Source organism: Patella vulgata, chromosome 2, assembly GCF_932274485.2.
Source record: "Patella vulgata chromosome 2, xgPatVulg1.2, whole genome shotgun sequence".
Classification (NCBI taxonomy): domain Eukaryota; kingdom Metazoa; phylum Mollusca; class Gastropoda; family Patellidae; genus Patella; species Patella vulgata.
This window is the reverse complement of record NC_065880.2, coordinates 34,164,460-34,181,451: the sequence shown is the minus strand read 5'-3', so window position 1 is coordinate 34,181,451 and position 16,992 is coordinate 34,164,460. Positions and strand designations below refer to the sequence as shown.

Below are 16,992 nucleotides of genomic sequence, written 5' to 3'. Positions count from 1 at the left end.
CTCCTTGAAAAGTACTATAAAATTTATGACTGGCAAAATTTTTTATGACTGGTAAATTAAAAGTTATAGCTTTCAGATGTCACCAATGGATTGCTTTATTCATCTCAAATTTCGCATAATCTGGGTGCCTGTCAGAACGAAATGCGTATTGGGGGGACCATTTTTAAACTAATGCACACATATTTGTATATTATTTGGAGGGCTGAAGTCCCCAGAATCTTTCTTTAAGCTGTCAATATTGTTTATATACCTTATATATTAGTGATTTTTTTTTTAATTGGGAGTCACGGTGGCTCAGTGAGTAAGATGCTGGTTAGCTAACCTGGAGGTCCTGTGTTCAATCCCGACAAACTTCATCCGGATTTTTTTTTCTGTGCGGTTTCCCCTTGTCAATGCTGCAGGACTGAGGGACTGACAAGGACAGCGGTCTAGTCATTCAGATGGGACAAAAAACTAAAGTCTTGTGTACACATTAGCATGCACATAAAAGAACCCCTGACAGTTGCAATTTGATATAGTACACTGCATGGTGTATGCCTGTCTTCATTAGCCCAGTCGGTGCAGAAAAGTAGGACGTTAAACCACATTTGATTAGATATTTTTTAAATCGCGGAATTAAAACAACTCCTCTTTCATTTATATAAACGTTAAAACTTGAAAAATTACACTCATTCCATTGATATTTATCTTTGTGTAAATCTATTTAACAGTAGGAGGAATAGGAGAACACAGAGGTTAGGTAGCCCAACTTTAATCTTTATCAAGGACATGCGCTTGTTGGCTATCGGTCAGTGTCTAAATCATATTATTAAGCATGGCGACAATAGAACTTTAAACCTAAGAAGTTCGATTTCTAAGAATGAAAGAGAGAGAAATGGGGTTTAACGTCCACTCGACACAAACTAGGTCATTTCGGGACTAACACACGGATCATTTTTATTTCAATAATTCACTTGCACGTAGGGGTTTAGCAGAGGTAGGAAACCGGGGGACCCGGAAAAACCCCACGAGGTTGGACAGGTGACCCTACTCCTTGTCACATACAACCGGAGAATCGAAACCCAGCCAGTTGACTGAATGACAGACCTTATGATACAACATGCACACACTAACCATTCGGCCATCAAACCCCCCGAGTGTACATGGAAATGGAAATATTCTGGATGGAGGAATATACCACCAAAAATTAAACTCTATCAAGATGTACCATATATATATCTACAGTTATCCACTGCGATTCCTATAAGGATATTCTAAAGGATTGGTATTAAAGGGGCTAAATCGCTAACATTTGGGACCTAGAAATTGACAAAAGTGGGTCGCAACACATATAATACTGTAATATGAATGTATATAAACTGATTTACATTCAATGGTTTCCGTTTTTACTCCAATTTCAAATCAGTTATGTTCGGCGAAATAAGCCAGCAGTCTCAAGCGAGTGCAAATTTCTAGCGTCTGGTTATTCCAGATTACATACGCAGTTTGATTTGGTGCAATGTGTCTAGCCTCGTCCCTCGAGTCTCTTGATACAACTGGGGCTGAAGCGCATTTTGTCTTAAATATTGGATATCAAAAGCCCATCTTTTTCCGGTAAGATCACAACATGAATGTTGATTTAGTTTGACAAATAAATCGTGTTTTCATTGTTGAAGATTTTGGATGATATTGAGTTAGAGACTTAGCTACTTTAAATTGGAATAGAAGTATGTAAGAATCATATCTTGCTTATTTCATCCTGCCGTGTTGCCATCTAGAAATATTATAAGAGAATTATAAATTAATCTTACTTTTCTATTGTTTCAGGATTTGAGAAACTCTTCTTTCTTTTACCTGTTATTTCAGTGACATCAGCCTGAAATTGATAAACGGAAAGATTGCTTTGAAGATTAAAGGGAGACAACTACTGATTTCAGGAAAAGATGGTTACAGATTACTAATCCTCACCCCATTTACGTCAATGTTAAATGTATGTGTTCCTTTGCCAAAGCTGTTTTGAACAATGATCTTAATCTTCATAACCACATAGAGCCCATCATGTCACAATCATCTGATAAATATATTGAAAGGTGATGATCTTCTTTATATTTTGCTACACCCGGTGAAAGGAATCTACCGGCTCTGATTGACGCCAGATTTGGAGACGTTCTCATTCGTTATTCAGATTAGGGAGACCCCCAGTTTATGAACGTTTTGAAATAGATAATTTCTGAAACTATGCCTACATTTCCTAAAGACTCCACACAAAAGATAGTTTAATTCGAACTACATGACTTTTATTTCTTATAAGAACGCCTTGATTGTGTGGATTCGTTGTTACTGATACACCAGGGTTCTCACTCTTCGAAAGCTAGGACAAGTACTTTTGAATCGATCGACCCAATCCTATTGGTTGAAAATGCCCCCTTCTCTCTAGTTCCTTTAGGAAGTGTCTCTGAATGGACGATGTCAGTGGCATCGTCCGCTCAGAGACAGTACTTTTGAATCGATCGACCCAATCCTATTGGTTGAAAATGCCCCCTTCTCTCTAGTTCCTTTAGGAACTGTCTCTGAGCGGACGATGCCACTGACATCGTCCATTCAGAGACACTTCCTAAAGGAACTACCTTCTCTCCAATGTTGCTTTATGAAAGAACAGGTTTAAAACAATTGTCCTGGCAAAAATACACCGGTAAAACGGTGTGCTGTCAGGAGTCAAACTCTCGATCAAGAAGCACGTATCCTTTGACGTATGAAGTGGGCTCACGCGAATTTTCTTTGACCAACTCAAAAGTTAGAAATACATTTTTAAAGGGGAGAAATCTCTTACTCAATATTTTCCAGAACATTCGAAATTAAAAATACTAACGGGAATTCAATATTGGTCTATTTCAATCAATATTGATGTTGTTAACTTGGCGTGAAAACATGGGATCCTAATATCCAATATATGAAGAAACGATGCACATTTTATAATCAGTACGGTAGCCTACACGAGTCATGTATTTTATTGCTTCAGGTGCCATTTGGAATAAACAAAGAAAAACATATCCTACAAGCTAACTCGGAAGTAATTACTAATGGCTGATTCACAAACGACAAAAAAAAATCATAAATGGACTAACTAGGCGTAAACGACTGTCGTTCAATTTAGACTGTTATTTCACGGAACATAATTGATTAGAAATTACAATATTTTTTTATTAAAAAATTAAATATATATATATACACTCATATTACATTAATCATTTAGACCCATTTCGTCTATTTTTAAGGTTCAAAAGAATAGAGCGATGCGCCCTTTAAGTACCCTAATTCCGATGTTGTGTGTTTGGTAAAATATGAGAATGCCTGATATTTATAATTTATACCAGGTTTAGTTGTATCTGTTATACCTCAATTATACTACCACGTCCAGGAATATTTCATATATACCACAGCATAATGTCACATCCACGAATACCTCCATTATACTCCAATTGTACTAACACACAAAGGAATACCTAATTTATAACAAATACCACACATACAGTTACCTAAACTATGCCCCATTTGTACTACCACACACAGAATTACCTAACTTCTACCTCAATTATACAACCACATTAGGAATACTCCAATCATACAACCACATTAGGAATACTTCAATAATACAACCACATTAGGAATAGTACTTTTATACTACCACATCCAGGAATACTTTAATTGTACTACCACATCCAGGAATACTTTAGTTATACTAGCATATCCAGGAATACTTTACATGGGCGGATCTAGGAATTTTGAAAGGGGGGGGGGCGCCGCAAAATGAGGGCACTGACCGCGGAGACGGGGCACGCCGCTGAGAGGGAGGGGGGTATGGGCGGGAAAATTATCCGTCATTTCCTTGCATCTGTAGCCATTCCAAGAGCTATTTGGCTGATATTTTCGTAAAGTAAATGTTCGGAAATTGTACAGAGCGGCTAGAAGTTGGGAATAGGGGGCGAGGTAGGGGTTATTCCAAATCTAGAGTGCCATCTACAATCCCACCCCACAATGAATGTCAACAAAATACTGGCTATAACATTAAGCGTCCTAGTAGAACATAGACAGTATTGTATAATTATATAGTTGTTCGCCGATCGTTGTCTCGCCGGAAAGCAGTTTTATTTAAGTTGACATAAAGTTTATGTCATATATGATGATTGTGCCTATATAGTAAGTTGATAACCTATTGAGCAAAAGACATAGAAATAATTATGTTTTGTCTTTCTTAGAAAATATGAAATTATCGCTTTAATTCATTGAGTCGCCGATGCATAATTTTGAGACCGACTGCAGTGACTGCACTTATTTTGAGACCGACTATTTTTCTACCTGGGGGAAATTTTGTTCATAGACCAACATACTCACAACAGAATAAGAATGAAACACAACATTTTTTCAAACATGATAAGTTGACAAGTTTATTTCATACTAAAGTTTCGCGTGAGTAGCGTGACGTATGCAGTGAGCACTTATTTTGATACCGACTGCTCTTATTTTGAGACCGACTGCACTGATTTTGCGACCGACTATTTTTACGCCCCTGATCATTGATATCTGTCTATAGTCACTCTATAGGATTAGGGCACCGTTAGCTAAACAACAAGAATTCGTTTGAAAGTGGAAGCATTAATTAGACCAGACTGATGTGTTTGAGTCGATGGTTTGAGTTGGGAACGGACATATTTGGGTCCGAGAAAAGGCACTCGCGCGCACCCCCCCCCCACACACACACACCTTGGATCCGCCTATGCTTTAATTATACTAATGCATCCAGGAATAAGGAACACTTCAATTATACTACCACATCCAGAAATACCCCAATAGATACCCCAATTATACTACAACATCCAGGAATGCTTTAGTTATAAAATGTATACTAACACATCCAGGACTATTTCAATTAAACTACAGCATCAAAAAATACGAATACATAAATTATTACTACCTCATCCACGAATACCTAAATTAATACTACCTCATCCACAACGACCTAAATTTATACTACCTCATCCACATATATCTAATTTATACCTTATCCACAACTACCTAAATTAATACTACCTCATCCACAACTACCTAAATTAATCCTACCTCATCCACGAATATCTAATTTATACCCCATCCTCGACTACCTAAATTAATCCTACCTCATCCACGAATATCTAATTTATACCCCATCCTCGACTACCTAAATTAATCCTACTCATCCATGAATATCTAATTTATACCTCATCAACAACTACCTAAATTAATACTAACTCATCCACGAATATCTAATTGATACCTCATCCATGACTACCTAAACTAATACTACCTCATCCACGAATATCTAATTTATACCCCATCCTCAACTACCTAAATTAATCCTACCTCATCCACGAATATCTAATTTATACCTCATCCTAGACTACCTAAACTAATACTACCTCATCCACGAATATCTAATTTATACCTCATCAACAACTACCTAAATTAATACTAACTCATCCACGAATATCTAATTTATACCTCATCCATGACTACCTAAACTAATACTACCTCATCCACGAATATCTAAATTAATCCTACCTCATCCACGAATATCTAATTCATACCTCATCCTCGACTACCTAAATTAACACCTCTGTAATACTTCCACATCAATGATACTAACGCTTCAAGAAACTATCTTAATTATCTTAAAAATGATTTTTTTTATACCAAATGCAGAAATACTTAAATAAAATTATACATAACCATGTTATTGTCGAAACATAATGGATTCGAACATTATTATTATTTTTTGAACCTTCCAGATTCCAGACTCGTCGCCACTTAACCAACGCCCCCCCCCCCCCCCACACACACAGACACCTCTCCCAAACGAGCCACCCTGGTAAATTAAAATCCTGCATTCGGGCCTTGGGCCTTCCATAATAATTATAATCGAACCTGGTGATCAACCAACAACACACCCTCTTCTGATTCCTCTCCATCTTCATCATCAGAATAAAACTTGACATTCTTACTTTTCTTCAACATTTCTTTAAATTATATCATTTAACACACATCTGTCTAAAACCACCGAATTTAAAACTGATATCTTCTTATACAAAACTGGTGTTTTCTGATATAAAACTGCCCAAACGCCTGTTGTATTAGAATACTTTACTATATTAACCCTTTACATGTACAAAAGACTGGCGCTATATTAAATTTATGATCTTGTAGTTACGGCATTGATATTTACTTTGATCTCGAAGGCGATACTCGTTAAAACTTCTTGTCTTCCATTAAATTTAATATTGCACGAACAGAAGAGATATGATATGCTTTATTATCAGATGATTGTTGGGAAAAATACAAGTACTCAACACTATTACAGTCGTTAAAGTGTAGTCTTTCTTGATTAATTTTTGCATTTGTTAACGTGTAATCAACCTGGATTAATTTTTATAGTAGTTGTTAAAGTGTAGTCTATCTGGATTATGTTTTATAATTGTTAAATTGCAGTTTGTATTAAATAGCTGTTATAGTTTGGCCTGAATGGATTGATAGTTGCAAAATTGCAGTTTGTATTTAAAGTTTTAACGTGTTGTCTATTTGGATAATTAATATTGCCTTTGAAGCGTGATTTCAAATAGTGCCGCAGTATCTGGGTTTAAACATTTCGGAAATGATTGATGTGTTTTTCATGTGAGAAATTCCAACAATGTGTTTGTTTTTGTTTGTTTTGGTTTTGGTATACTTCTAATTATTATTTAAAAAATTTGTTACATGGACTGGTGTTTGGGGGTTAAAATGTTATTTTAAGCAGCAATAAATATGAGCAAACAACGAAGATTTAATATCAGTTTCTAGTTATTTATGATACTTCTCTAGAGTTAATAAATGCTAACAATACCTATATATAATATATATCAGTATAAAATATGATAACAAAAGACTGTAAGTAAGAGTAAGATATTATTGTTGTAAGTTATATATAAAATACTTGAACAGTCGTTAATAACTGCCTTCACAACTGTCTTGTTCAAACTCATAATGTTACTGTCGATTGCTTTTTCCCTCAAATTCTAACCTTTTCACATGCGACCTCTTCTATTATTACGTGTAAATATGAAATTATTTACTGCACCCCCCAGCAAGGCATTACAATAAAACCCAGCACAATAAATATGTTAAAGTGACAATCAAACTTTCACGATCAGCAATTTCAATGAATGGATGAAATGGGGTTTAACGTCCTACTATTCTGTTACAACCGGAATAATGAAGCCGGTCATACCCTATGCTATGCAGTGCTGTGAGGGGAATTTGGCGTTTTCAGCAATTCAATCCCAACTGTCAAGGGTTCTTTTATTTACACGCCAATGTGTACAAGGGACCTCATTTTTTGTCCCATTCGAATGACTAGACGTTGTCTTTGTCAGGCCCTCAGTCTTGCACCACAACTGACATGGGGAAACAACGTCCATTGCTCTACAACTCTAAATTGATTTTTTTTCACGTTTATGTTGATCAAAACCAATTCTCGACAGAGATTTGCGTTCATCAGCTAAGACTTCACTTACCCGAAATCTGGGTGGAGCACTCCTTATATTTCTAACTGTACGTAACACTTTGCCGTTAATATCATGATTATCCGCAGTATTGGCTTTAATATTCAGAATGGTTTCTGCTTTCTGTTCATTATAACAGATTGTTCTGTACGTATTCCCCACAAAACAGTTGGTATATAAAGTAAAACGTCTTCTTGGTAACATGATTTTTAAACTGGGACAACGTTATTTCAAGAGCACTTAAATTTTACATAAAAGAACATAACTAACATTATATTTTACTATCAAACAAATATTTCACACCCAACTATTACATATTTTAAATAAGTTTTGAAGAGAATACCGTCGTGTTGGCCATAGGTTAAAAGTTCACAAAGTGCTAATCTACGAAATAATATTATCCTAATCACAGATTCACTGGACAGGGATCTATAAAACACTACCTTACTGTCTGTTCAATTACACCCATCAACATTAATCCCCAACTAAATCTCTGATTACTGGTTTAACAGAAAGAACTATCTATTGTTATCTTTTATTACAGATCATGACACCTCAAAGGAACAATGGGATTTTGATATGATCATAATTATACAAAATCTAGAATCTACTTTCAATTTCAGTACACGTATGAAGATATCTTTCCTGAAATTAGGTAAATGACGGAAAAATTAATCTGAGAGATTACCTACAATAGTGTTTAGGTATTGATCCTCGAATATAAACTATTTATTAAAATTTTATGAATTATTGATGAACTTAATTCAACATCAATCAGTTGATCATGATGAGGAAGGGGGTCACAAATTAAATCCCTAAGGTCTTATCCTCGATATTCCCTTTCAATGTACCAACCAATTTAACCCTTATAGAATTTAAAGTTAATCAATCAAATTCAATATTTGAAGTAAAACCTAGGTAAACCCAATTAGTCAAAATATCGTTTCAAATTCAGCCAGATTGCATTAAATGGAGTCAAAATTGGAAAGATTCTCACATCCTCGTATCAGTGCTCATTCCACGAACCCAGGCAAATCCTTTAGGATATACATGGCAACACCATTGTAGCTTACAAACCAAATCCTGTGAATATTTATAACGCACTCTCAAACAGGTGAAATGGTTGTAAAATCCTACATTTACACAATAAAAACAATCATGTCACCAATTATTGACAGTGGTCTACTGTCCTTTGAATCTGAAATTGATTTATTTTTTTTATCTGATATACACATACGCCCAAATCAATCAATAGTGCAATCTATATATTGATTATATATCTTATATACAAACAGTAAACTTGGTGTGAAATTTATATCTTTTCTATTTATCATTTAAACAACGTTAATCTAATACTGTATTATATTGACATATAGAATAAGATGTTGTTAGGGTATAACAATAGAAGTTTATTTACATATGACAACCTACACATATTGTCAGTGTTTTATATGAGTATATATATCACACTATATCGTTTATCGGGTGGGTTAGATTAACAACAATACAATTTCCTAAAGCAAAGAGGTACTATGATGGATATTTTGCCCACACAGTGATGTTTCCGCCTAATCTTCATTTAATTTGAACTTCCAGTGGTTCTTTTACGTGCTCGTCTACCACGTGACCTCCATCCTGCAACATCGATAAAACCTCTATGGAAAATCCCGAGGCACTTTCTAGGCCAACACCGAGATGGAACCCATGAAGTCCTGGGTTAGTCTACCGCCTTATACACTTAGCCACACTATGTAGAAACTGAGGACAGTTGTCTAGTCGTTCGGATGGGACGAAAAACCGAGGTTCCGTGTACACATTGTCATGCACGTAAAAGATCCCTTAGCAGTTAGAATTCGAGTTGGCCGTTGCAACGCTGTCCGGTCAAAATTTCCTTCTTAGCACACTGTATGGCGTATACCGTCTTCATTAGCCCAGTCGGACGTTAAACCCCATTTCATTTTATAAAGATCGAAACTGAGGTGTGTAAATCTATTTAACAGTGGGAGGAATAGGAGAACATGGAAGTTAGGTAGCACGATTTTAATCTTTATCAAGGACATGCGCTTTTTGGCTATCGGGCAATGTCTAAATCATATTATTAAGTTTGCCTTGCGGTGGAGCATGGCGACAATAGAACTTTAAGCCTAAGAAGTTGGGTTTCTAAGAATGTAGAAAATAAAGAATTTTGAAAGTCTTAGAAGTGGAAAAGTCAACTTTAGCCTTTAGCGCTGGCAAAATTCCCTTTTTAACATCATAATATACACATAGTTACCAGTACGTTCTACAATTTTTATTTCTTTCTCTTATTACATTTCTCCATTAATTATTCACGCATGAAAAATATTTTATTTCAGTTAAGAGTCACTTTACCAATATAGAATGTATATATTGCCGATATTGAGTTGAATAATTGTAAGGTTGGAAAAGTTACACTACTTCCCAAAATCTAAACGAGATTATACATAAGTTAGCGTTGTGTATGTTCTACATGTGAATGTTCAATATTTAATAACAGCCACGGTTATAATCAAAAAGTGGGACTGAATTGTTTCTGTCTCGGAAGGTCTATAATCAGTCTCTCCTCCCGTGGCGTTCACAATCTTTGGCGTTGTATACTGTATGTACCCCATCTTTATCAGCAAAATATGTATTTAGTTAATCAGTATTTAAATTCCTAATAATCATTCTCAGTGTTGTATTTTTGTGTTCTGATCTATTTTATTACATTATTGTTATTACTTTATATTATATTTTTCTATCATGTATTAATAATAAATGGCCTATTCAGTGTCATATCGCCTACTGTCATATTTGTCTACTAGCATAATCAATGGGTACATAATTGTCTGTCGTCATGTTACGGTAAACGATATTTAGTTCAGTCAACAGAGAAATGCACGAAAAGATCCAGGACTAGACAACTCAGTCATGCCATTCAAAGATTGCTGTTTATTTCGACTTTTAAACACAGGGTATACAAGTTTCACTTCAAAATGGAAATATTTATAGTCTTAAGCGAATTAGATACATTTCTCAATGTCATTTCTTAGGACACTCATATTCACGCAAAAGATGTCCTTGGTTATATGCGCTAACAAAAACCATGGATAGGCAACCTATGTTTCATTGTCTTGTCAATCAACAACCAAAAACTACTAGTGACAAGATCCATAACAAATAGCTAGTATCACGGCATTCCAGTTTTGCTACCACAAAGTATGAATAGACTGAAAAGTTATATACTCATTCATTTCCGCAGGCATGAATGCTGCAAGTTTGAAAATAAAATTTCAATCAGTTTCAGTAATATATCTTAAATGGTTTCTGAGATTAGCTACCGAATAACAATTGCATATCATTCACCAAGAACTAAGTCAGTTTGTTTCCATAGCAACACAAAAATTATTAAATCTGAGAATATATTTTTTTTTTTGCAACTGTCACAACTTCAATAATAGGTTGATGTGTGTACAGTGTTTCATAAAGATATCTTGAATGATTTATGAGATGTGATCCAGAAAAAAACCTCAGAGGATGGGTGGGCAGACAAACGTATGAAATGGCGGAAGAATAGATTGACCGATGGAGAGATAAACGTATGAATTCCATTTCAATGTATCTTCATTAATAGGATAAACACAACAAATAAGCCTGTCTGTATTGAACATAGGCCAAAGAAAAACTAGCAGCGTCGTTGATCATATACAACTTACCGTAGAATTGCATCTCATTGTGGCATAATGTTCAGAATTTCATCAAACTAGACATAGATTATAGTATCCGCATCCGGGTGGATGACATGACTGTTTTACATCACATAAAGTATATTTATCTGATATTTATAAAGCAAACACCAAGCACTCTATGACGATAACTTAGTGAAATATCACCATGTCAAGTATAATAATACATTCCATGCTGATACGTCAATCATCTTATAAATACATTAAACCATCATCAACCTATATTACCTGTAAAGCTCATCTATTGACAAACGACAAATCAAGTAACAATTCTGTGCAATTAATATAACATTTCTATAAACCGACTATTTATTAGATCTGTTTATTTTATTGCTGTTTTATAATACATTTATTCAGTGTCTAATAAATAAATGAAATGGTGTTTAAGGTCCTAGTTTCCTGCAACGGCCGAGAGAGAGAGAGAGAGAGAGAGAGAGAGAGAGAGAGGAGAGAGAGAGTCATTTCGGGACTAACATATGGTTTAATTTTATTTCAATAATTGGCTTGCGCGTTGGGGTCTTTTGCAGTGGGAGGGAACCGGAGGACCCGGAGAAAACCCACGAGGTTGGATGCAACGGCTGGTCTAATGAAGATGGACATATGCCATGTAGTGTGCAATCTGATTAAAACACAGATCCTATTTCGTTTCGTTTTTTTAGTTCAAAATTTCGTTTTACTTCTTTTTACTACACTAGGTCTAGGATCTGGAAGAGTTGTTATATAGCCCGTGTTCCTATTGCTGTGAGGGATTAGCCAATGAAACGGTCTGTCACGGCTAGTTGTTAGTGTGAGTTGCAAGGAACTGTGGGTAATCCACTAGAAACATCAACGCTGATTGGTTAATCAAATGTCTAACGTCATAGAGTCAAAAGCCGCTCGTATGACCTCTGACGCGATCTACACTTACAACTGGTCAGATCTTCATGTAGTAAAAACGAAATATAGATCTGTATTTTAATCATATTATGTAGTGTGCTGTTGGGGAAATTGGTTGCTAACAACAGCGGCGTTTCTGTTTACTCTTGATCAATGGGTCGCTATCAGGGGTTCTTTTACGTGCACATCAACGAACAATAAACTAACCGGATATATGCTCTACACGCTTTTACCTACAGTTGCTCAAAAACAATAGTGATGTTTAGAAAGCAACATTTTATAACAATCAATTGTAAAGACCCCTGCAGATCTTGATGCTATAGAATATAATGTTTGAAGGGATGTGTATATTTGATAGTGAGACTTGTTTGGTAGGTACGTAGCCTTAAGAAGGATATACTGTCTTATTAGCCCAAGAAACTTTTGCACCCCCACTGATAAGAATACAGCTTATATCCAGGCTAATGGTCTATATGAAACTTGCAGAACAGTAGGACGTTAAACCCCATTTCATTTCATTTCATTTCTATATGAAACTTACCTCTTTGATTGACATCTGTGTACCGGTAATTATAGGAAACATACATTTCATAAGCGCTTTCCATGCTGGCGATATGATAGGTTCTCTTGATCTAGACTTTCTACCAGATACCATAGTGATTTCACCACCACGGCTTACCGAAAACCGTGGAGTCATTCCTGCTTCTAGAGTCATTCTATGGGTATCAAAATCGTCCTCAAATGAATCCTTCCTTCCAGTCACAGAACTTGGAAACAATGAACCCCGATGTTTAGGAGATGCTGTTTGTGGGAATATTGAAGATGATCTAGAGAGGCCTGATACAGATCCTCCCGGTGATCGGGTTCCATGACCATGGTTGGCATCTCTTGGTGTTAAATAATTCATGTCGGTACTCCAAGATATAATCCCAGAGACACGTTTATAATAATCTTGTGATCTTCAAGGCCACATCCTTTCAAAAGATAATAAATATATAAATATTCATCTACGTGTATTGAAGTAAAAGTTACTATAGTATGGATTTAATTAGGAGTTATTAATATGAAGACAAAAATGGAACAATAGATTTCTTTGTGAAGTAAAGGTTACTTTAGTATAGATCTGATCAGAATGTATTAGATATGAAATAACTGTAACATATTATTTCTTTAAGAAAACCTTTGTGAAGCCTTTTTAATTAGTGATGAAATCTATTCCTTGCATTTGAATGCTGTTTTTTATGATGTAATTTCAATAACGCCGAAAATTATGTTACAAGTAACCACAAGTTTATTTTTAAAAAGTTAGAACACTTACCCTGTTTTTAAAACTATGTGTTTTTCAGATATACGTGATATTCAACACACTACACACATTAACTAATTGCATACTCAAGAACGTTATGTTATTACACTTATAAACAAACTGATATTAAGAACGTTACATGGCTGATTCTAATAAAATAGACATTAGTAAACAGATCTTAAATATCACCTAGGTATTGCCTTATCTATTGAATTGTATTGTTGTTTAGGTAAAACGATTCCTTTATTCCGTTAATATGTGTCAATCTCCCTCCTTTGATTACTTTCCCCCATTCTTCTCTTACCATTAATTTATAATAATACACTAACATCGAGTACGTTATTTCTCTTAAAATACAAATAAACAATAAAATGAATACAAATACAAACCGGTTAATAATAACCGTTAGTTCTATAGTATGTTTTTTTCTGCTATTCAATATAATACATTGAATATTATTCAAATAATGGATTATTAATAATACCGGTTTAAACTGAATACAGGCATTTCAATACACACGTATTCTACTATACGGGTTATATGACGAATCTTTCGCGACTTGCTAATCATCAATACTTGAAACAGTTAAAGCATGTTGCTGTGTATTTCTAGACAAATTTGTCAAGTGTTTAACGATGTTGGCCGAATATAACTGCATTAAAGAAAATTGCTGAAGACACTGAGAAAGGGTTTTGCCACTCACTTTGACAATTGGATCGGGGTTGGGTTTGATTTTACTGAGTACCTTCACTTCTAATACATAGTCCAAGAGAAATATATTTTTTTGATAATGCTTTAAAATTTCCCTAATGAACCATACCAGGAAACAAAAATGAAGTACAATAAATTTTGTTTCATGTTTCTAAAAACACCTAAAAGTAGCTGGTATCCAATATCCAATAGTTGGTTTGTTAAACGATGATTTTCACTATTTCGTATCATTTGAACAGCAGGAATAAAAGGAATACCTTCTGTTCGAAGTACGGATTCAATGATTGTCATTTGCACCAAATAAAAGTAATTGAGCTATTCACTGGCATTTTAATGTTAAAACTAGTATACATGTATTTGTATCCATTCTAAAAATTCAAAACAATTCAAACTTAATTTGATTAGGCCTACAATAAAATTTTCGTAATTCTCTTCCAATTCTTATTGTAATTTCATCTGTAACACATTCTGTCACTGACTAAGCTACAGGTGATCTCGGTTTATTGTCTCTTCTGAATGACTGGTCACAATAAGTTAACCAGCGGCCAAACGTCACCCTGGTGGAGCGGTTTTGCTCTGTTCGTTGCGCTTAATTCTTTTTCGAAACATCACATTTCTGTTTGGTTCCGTGTTTACTAATGGTTTATATTTCATTGGCTCAAGGAGGGCTACCGGCACCCTAGAGGAATATTTATGAGACAAAGTTTTTCTACGGCATTTTTTTATGCACCGGACACCCAGAAATCCAGAATTGAAATCTAGGCAAAGAAAAGGGTCTTAACGCTTGCCCTTCAACTATGGATCGACATCAGACAGACAGATTTTCATTCTGAAATAACGAGGATGATTTTGATAAGGGTGGTAACTCTTCCATTACTACGGATATTCGACGCCTTACACTACATTAGACAATTTATCGTCCAGCTGTGAGGTTACTAGTGAAGACTGACAATTCTCGATTTAATTTATCATAGTTTGATATCTAACACTCAGACACCATTGTACCTTTAAACATTTGCTGTTTTAAATTAAAGATATATTAGCTTATACTCTTTACGCTTTAAAATTACTTTATGTAAACAATATTCTAAACTTCTACCATATCTGTTGTAGACAATATACCAAGGGAGCCGCAGTGGCTCAGTGAGTAAGACATTAAACCTCATTTCATTTAATTACAATATGGGCGCCACGGTAGCTAATTGGTAAGACGCTGGCTAGCTAGCCTGGAGGTCGCGTGTCCGATTCCTGCAATGGCCGAGAAAGTTTTGTTAGTAGCAGCTAGTTTAAGATAGTTCATTCTATGAGTTCCGTAAAAGAGTCAGCGTATACTTGACCTTTATGTATAATCTAACATTTTGGGAATAACATAAAATATACTTTCGTATAATGCAATTTCTGTGAAAACATTTTCTCATTATTATTCAAAAATAAAAACTCTCCCGTTAGACTGTGCACCTTTAACAATAGAAAAGGACCAATTGAAAAATAATGAGGAAACGAACACTTAAAATTGAGAGAATATTATTATTGCAAACTGCAGGATGTTTGTCAGACATGTGGTTGAAGTTAAGCCTGGGGTACAGTTGTACATTTTAAATAAAAAAATTACTTATATAATATGCTTCCTCGCCTTTGTATATTATTTCATTATATACCTATAGGCAATACACAAACTTCCGCGACTTTCCCGTGGGTTCTTCTCATAATAACCCTCTAATGACTAACTTTTAAAATTCTTTCGTTTTCCTTTCCATTAAGTGGACTTACAAAACCCGTCTCCGGCAGTATCTAATGGCGAATAAAAGATCACATACACATTGTATACGCCTAATCATTTGGTCGAGTAACGGCCAGATTTGTTCCAGAAACATACGGAATCCACTTTTCAATCCTACGGAGATAAAATATTTTCATATATCTTTAAAGAAGTATTATGACTTTCACCAAGAACATAATATCAGATTAATTCAGAATAATGTTATACTCAAAATTACCATGCACAAGCGGAACTACTCAGAGTAATGAAAATTGGGCTCCATCAGTAAGTAATTAAACGAATTCAATATCACTAAATTGTAAGACTCCTAAATTGACAGTTACAGCGTTTATATCTCGGATATGGCTCGGTAAATTTGTCGCAATTGTAACACACACGATGTAACTGTGTAGTCAAATCAAACTAATTTCTCTTTAATATTTTGGGCAACACGACCACTGATTTGATCATTTATACATGTAAGTCATGTATGTATAATAATTTATACCCATACTTTTTCTCGACTCTTTGATGAAAATGGGTGGGTATACACCGATACACGGCCACTTTTCAACTTATACACGGCCACTTTTCAAATGTGGCCGTGTATCAGTTGAAAAGGGGCAAAAACAACAAAATCATGATTTGCATATTTATTTGAACATCCACAACCCGTTTTGAACATGTTATGGTAAAAGAGTCATCATTTTCAACTGTCTCAGCACTTTTCGAATGTGCGTCACTACTCTCAGTTACTTATCTATAGCGAAAAGGTTCCTAATAAATGATGTGTAGAATATGCATATCTATGTCATATTATTCATTGTTGATCATCTTTTGCAACAATTTGGGCGATATTGATAAAAGAAATGCTCTTGTCAGTTCTTGTCGGTGAATAGTAGAACCTTTTTTCAAGAGGACTCCATATTTAACATTCACGGAAACCTTTAGTCCAATAGTAGACCAGTAATCGCAGATCTCTCTTTGTTATTGTCCGTCTGTGATGGCTTAGAACAGAAAGTTCCTAGAGATTTTCAAGCGTGGTTTCCC

The 16,992-nt window shown here is 35.1% G+C and overlaps 1 protein-coding gene across 1 annotated transcript in view; it reads right to left on the bottom strand.

Annotated features, from left to right (window-relative positions):
• Positions 1-13,606, bottom strand: part of LOC126809565 (WD repeat-containing protein on Y chromosome) — a 29,157-nt gene extending 15,551 nt beyond the window's left edge. Inside the window, exons 1-3 of the mRNA XM_050534193.2 lie at positions 13,485-13,606; positions 12,708-13,140; positions 1,791-1,855 (exon numbers count right to left, since the gene is read on the bottom strand). Coding sequence (XP_050390150.1) covers positions 1,791-1,855; positions 12,708-13,073 — 431 coding nt within the window. The 5' untranslated portion in view covers positions 13,074-13,140; positions 13,485-13,606. The remainder of the gene's footprint in view (positions 1-1,790; positions 1,856-12,707; positions 13,141-13,484) is intronic.
• Between the last annotated feature and the right edge of the window lie 3,386 nt (positions 13,607-16,992).